The sequence below is a fragment of the Lactuca serriola genome, chromosome 2 (genome assembly GCF_051521515.1).
Source record: "Lactuca serriola cultivar US96UC23 chromosome 2, Lser_US96UC23_V15, whole genome shotgun sequence".
NCBI lineage: Eukaryota > Viridiplantae > Streptophyta > Magnoliopsida > Asterales > Asteraceae > Lactuca > Lactuca serriola.
Genome location: NC_136409.1, coordinates 107,821,259 through 107,826,745, shown reverse-complemented (window position 1 = coordinate 107,826,745; position 5,487 = coordinate 107,821,259). Strand labels below are relative to the sequence as shown.

The following is a 5,487-nucleotide window of genomic DNA, read 5'->3' as shown; positions in this document are numbered from 1 at the left end:
CTCCCTTATGGAGTTTTCCTTAAACCCTACACACAATAGCTTTTTCCTACAACACTTAGATGAAATCCTAGAGGCTAATAACACTTGATAAAGGTGTTTAGCATGTCCTAGGGTGTCTTGACTTGTTTATTATTTGTTTATAGACTAATTTGATACATATATGTGATATTATATGTTAACTAGGATCATAGAGTGTGTTCATGACTTCACTTGACACCTAGCAATCCTACCTCTTTAGTTCTTCAGTACCACTCACAACAGGTGAGTTCATACCCCTTAATCAATGTTTTAAATGTTTTTAAATGTTTTATGGGGGGATACAAATAGAATCATGCTAGTTATTATATTAATCACATGTGATTAATAAGCAGCATTTAAATGATTTGCTACTCATTAGCCATTTTACCAAACAGTTTTCTTCACATGATTTTCATAAACGTTTTATATATTTAAAACTCCTTATTAAACTGTTCATTATACACTGTATGTTTCATTTCAAACTCATTTATAATTGTGTTTCAAACAAATGTTTCTTTATACTTAAGCTGTTTTATCAAACACATGCTTTCAACCCATTTTATGGATTGACATCAAGTCGATCTTTTCTTAGATAGAAATCATGTTCAAAAGGTTTTACAAAACTTATTTTATGCTTTTATATTGTAAATTGCATGCCTATATATGTATAGTTATATAACCAATGTTTAAAGGACTTAGGAAGGCTATCCACCCTATTTCCTTTTCGCGCTTGAGATGTGGTCTGGTGGGATATCGGGTACCCGTCCGAAGGTCGTTTAAATATTAGTTATATATATCATGTGTACATATATAGTCATAAAGGTTCTTCCAGTTCATTCAATACCCTTGGGTAGCAAGGGTATACATCCATATTCATACGTACCAGTTACATTACTAGTAAGCTACCATATGGGTAGTTTAGGAAGATATTAGAACCATTACTAGAATGCGATATCATATAATGAGTCAGTTCATTCATGAGTCAATACTTGCTAGATAGAGAGAACATATATTACAGCTAGTACACACAGTACATTATTATACATGCTAAATAGAGAGAGAACACACATTACAGCTAGCACATGCAGAACATTACAGTACATTACTATACATGCTAGATAGAGAGAAAAACACATTACAGCTAGCACACGGAGAACATTACAGTACATTACTTTACAATTACATGAGTACGTTTACATGATTACATTTACACGAGTACATTTACATAAATACGTTTACATAGAGACCCCGTTATAAGCATGCCTATATATTTATAGTTATATAAGTAATGTTTAAAGGATTTAGGAAGGCTATCCGCCGTATTTCCTTTTCGCGCTTGAGATGTGGTCTGGTGGGATATCGGGTACCCGTCCGAAGGTCGTTTAAACATTAGTTATATATCATGTGTACATATATGGACATAATAGTTCCTTTCAGTCAGTTCAGTACCTTTGGGTAGCAAAGGCATACGTTCATATACTTTTACATGATTACGCTTACATGATTATGTATACATAGATACGTTTACATGGGTGCGCTTACATATACGTTAGTAGGACAGACACACTAGGTGCTATAGCATAGGACAAGTTCAGGATCTAAATATACCGATGAATCACAACGCATTGTGATAGTTATATCGGGTATACATGATCATAGTAATGTGGATGTTCACGGCTTGCATATACACAGGGGTCGTGTAAAGGTCCCAAAATCCCTTTGACAAGGGAGCGTCTAGCCTGGGATCTAGCCATCACATTATACCTTATCCCTCAAATAAGGCAATAAGATTACAAAAGTAGTCATTTATTACAAATACTACAGTACTTATAAGAATTACCCTAGACTTAAGGTAATTAGTACGGTTGTAGTTCGACACTACACCATAGTACTATTTTATTTTCCCATTACATTCACTTCGTGAACATTCACACGACGCACGGTAATGTAGAAACTATATTTTTGGTTAATGATAGTCAGAATTGGGAAAATACACACTCTTACAAGAGCCACACACAGACACTAGATGCCTTGGTAGAAGGATACGATTAGTAGGAAACATATGGCTTCCTAGGATCATACAAAATATTTTTATACTTATAGTTCATATACATTTTCAATACTTACGGTTCATGTACATACAAATACTTACATACAAATTAAGACACTAAAATACTTATGATCTCACCAGCTTTAAAGCTGATACTCTCTTTCAAAATAACTTGTATCCTCAGGTCAACCTTAGACAGGTACCGATGCAAGGTTCAGAGAAGATGGTGCTCGTTCAAGACTCATCTTTCATTTTGATTTACATTTTAGTGTTATTATATATTGACAGAACACACTTGTATTAAAATTTATATTATTAATGCAATGGATGATGTTGTTGCTTGTTTACTACATTTCATTGTTGTGATATTGTACATGACGTCCTCCGCCCCAGAACGTTTCCGCCGTTCTTGGTTTTGGGGTGTGACAATAGCGATCTCTTTTGCTCCTAGTAGTTACCCCAACTTCTTCGGTTCCTCCCATTGGCTCTCGCACAGCTGACCAAAGAAGACTATCTCTACCATCAACAAACTATTGAAACTCAACTTCTGTTGGTATAACCCAATCATCATTTTCATCTACATCTCTCAACAAAATAGGATCCAAAGATTTGTTGGCTTTTAATGAGTTGAAGCGTCTTTGTAACCTTGTGTTGTATTGGATGAATACAAGATCACTAAGCTTTTGTTGTAAAAGACAATTTCTTTTCTTTGAATGTAGCTGCATATAAAAAATAATAAAATTATTTAATGAAGTAAATAGGTTAAATGTAATATTATTTATAAAAACTCTTGTTAGAAAGAACGTACATTGTCAAATGCACTCCAATTGCGTTCACAAGGTGAAGCACTACATGTTTGACTAAGGACTGTGATAGCAAATGTTTGGAGCAAAGGCGTGTTGATCCCATAAGTACGCCACCATATATCTACATTTTATATATATTAAATAAATAAAGTGACTTAATAAAGAAGGCTATAAAAACATTTGAATGTGTTTAAAATATTTTACTTACATGGTGAAACTTTCGTTCTAGCCCTTATAGCAGCCGAAGATCCAAATTGCCCTATTGAATCAATGTATAAGTTCAAGTCCTGCCTCAGTTTATCATTGTCATCATTATCAGGCACTAGACGATCAATTGCAACATAAAGTCCTGTCGCAATGTCTCTGTTCTTTCGTATCTCCCTTGAATTTTCCCCATGAAAAATGGCAGGGTTCAGGTAACATCCAACTGTACATTCAATAAAGATTTATAAATAAAACTAAGCAATTCTATTAAATTAATAAATATAAAGTTTAATACCTGCATGTAATGGATGATGAAGTTGGTCAGTCCATCTTGTTTGAATCAGAGACCAAACTCTAGTGATCATTCTTTCATTTGGCGTCCCAGTTAGATTTTTCTTGATTTGCTCCTTTGCTCTATCCATTGCATCATAGATGTAACCCATACATGGCCTCTCTTCTGTATCAACCAATCTGACAACATCTACCAAAGGAGCTAGCACTTGACAAGCTAAGTGTATGTTATCCCAAAATTCCTTTCGTGCCACTATTCGCTCGACTTTCTTTCCAATTGACTTCTTTGCAAATTCACTTTTCCTCCATTCTTCAGAAACAAACAATACTTAAATATGATGTCGATTCTCGTAGATACTCTGAATAGTATAAAACTGTGTTGCAAACCTAGTTACACAAGACCTGTGCAACTCCTTGTTCTTTCTCAACTTCCTCATCAGATTAAGAGTCCTCCCGTGGTTGTAAATGTAAACCACTATTTCTCTCGCATCAGTCAGAGCAGCCTTTATCTTTGGTATTTTCTCACCAATATCTCCTATCATGAGATTCACACAATGTGCTGCACACGGAGTCCAAAACAACTTTGGATGTTGTTCTTCTAAAATCTTTGCGGCGGCTTTAAAGTTTGACCCGTTGTCTGTAATGAACTAATAAAAAAAGAGTTTAATTAGTAAAATCAACAAAAAGTTAAAATAACAATGAATAGTTAGAAAACTAGAAAAGTAAAACTACCTGTACAATGTTCTCCTCTCCAACATCTTTTATCACCTCATTTATCATCTCCACAATCGATTGAGCATTCTTCACATGCTCTGATGCATCAATTGATTTCAAAAATACTGTTCCAAAAGGAAAATTAACTAAGAACTTTATCAAACATCTTCCTTTCCCGTCTGTCCAAAAATCAGAAATAATGCTACACCGATATTCCTCCCAATGTGGCCGGAACGAATCCACAAACTTTTGAGTATCTTCTAAACGTTTTTTCATCAGTGTGACGCGAATATTATGATAAGATGGAGCTGGCATACCTAATATAAATTCATAAACTTATGCATGTAAGTAATAAGCAAATAATGAATAAATCTTTAATCACATTTAAATACCTCTTCCGTATTCTCCAATTGAATAGATCGTATCTTGGAAACTTTCGTCACACACGACATTGAAGGGTAAACCAATCGAATAAGCCCAAGTTGCAATTTTATCCCAAGCATTCATCTTTAACTTCTCTTTGATTGGATTATTTTTATCCAATGTAATTTGCTTTGTTTTTTCTTGATTAATCGGAAACATTGTATTGATAGGCCCTTTTACATTGCTAGAACCCACAAATTTTTTCTTTTTTGAAACATTTCTTTTTACACTAACTTCTTGAACATCAACTTCTTCATCCTCAACTTCATCAGAAAGATCAATTGTGCTTGATCTAAGTATTTGTATATTTCTTTTCTTTTCTATATTTATCCTATCTTTTTCTTTCATTGATGCCATGACTCTCTTCTGGATATCCACAGTCACATTCGGACAACCGGTGACTTGTCCTCCGGTATGAGTAAGATGTTGCTTAACTCGTGTGATTCCTCCACTTATTTTCTTACCACATAATGTGCACCAAATGGTTTGTTTTTTCAAGGGATCTCTCCACTCTCCCCATTCCCATGCCATATCTCCATTTAAACATTTTGTGCCAGTTCCAGCATGAGATGATATTGTATTAGTGTTTGTGTTTGTTGGGTTTACAGATGCATGTGAGGATGGATCATTCATTGTCAAATCTGTTTCAAAAACAGAACCAGTAACACAAAAATATTATCAAACTTGTAGATACTAACTAGTATCTACTTTAAAACTAAGTATTTAACAAATTATGCCAGATTGAAACAGTATTAATGCATTATCAGATAAGATTTAATACCATTTTCTATCGAGACATCGACTTAACAGTTAACACTAGCAGTTAACTGATTGCAAAAACTAAAATAGTTAATGTAACAACACCTTCGAGTAAAAAAATGAATGAAGAAGAAAGGTGTGCGAGGGTAGCATTATAACAGTACGAGGGTAGCATCATAGCTTGAGCAGTTAACTTAATTTACTTATTTAACTTAAAAAATA

The 5,487-nt window shown here is 34.2% G+C and overlaps 1 protein-coding gene across 3 annotated transcripts; it reads right to left on the bottom strand.

Moving 5' to 3' along the window:
- Nucleotides 1-3,088: 3,088 nt before the first annotated feature.
- Nucleotides 3,089-5,228, bottom strand: LOC145090390 (uncharacterized). 3 transcript variants are annotated; one of them, XR_013701535.1, is made up of 3 exons: nucleotides 4,108-5,228; nucleotides 3,374-4,016; nucleotides 3,089-3,301 (listed from the first exon to the last, which is right to left on the bottom strand). XR_013701535.1 is itself a non-coding variant. In XM_079028626.1 (3 exons), the coding sequence occupies exons 1-2, from the start codon at nucleotides 4,396-4,398 to the stop codon at nucleotides 3,699-3,701; spliced, it is 615 nt and encodes a 204-aa protein (XP_078884752.1). In that variant the 5' UTR covers nucleotides 4,399-5,228; the 3' UTR covers nucleotides 3,089-3,301; nucleotides 3,374-3,698. The 3 variants fall into 3 exon arrangements, 1 of the variants encoding a protein (XP_078884752.1); XR_013701536.1 differs by having other exon boundaries at nucleotides 4,138-5,228; XM_079028626.1 differs by having other exon boundaries at nucleotides 4,102-5,228.
- Between the last annotated feature and the right edge of the window lie 259 nt (nucleotides 5,229-5,487).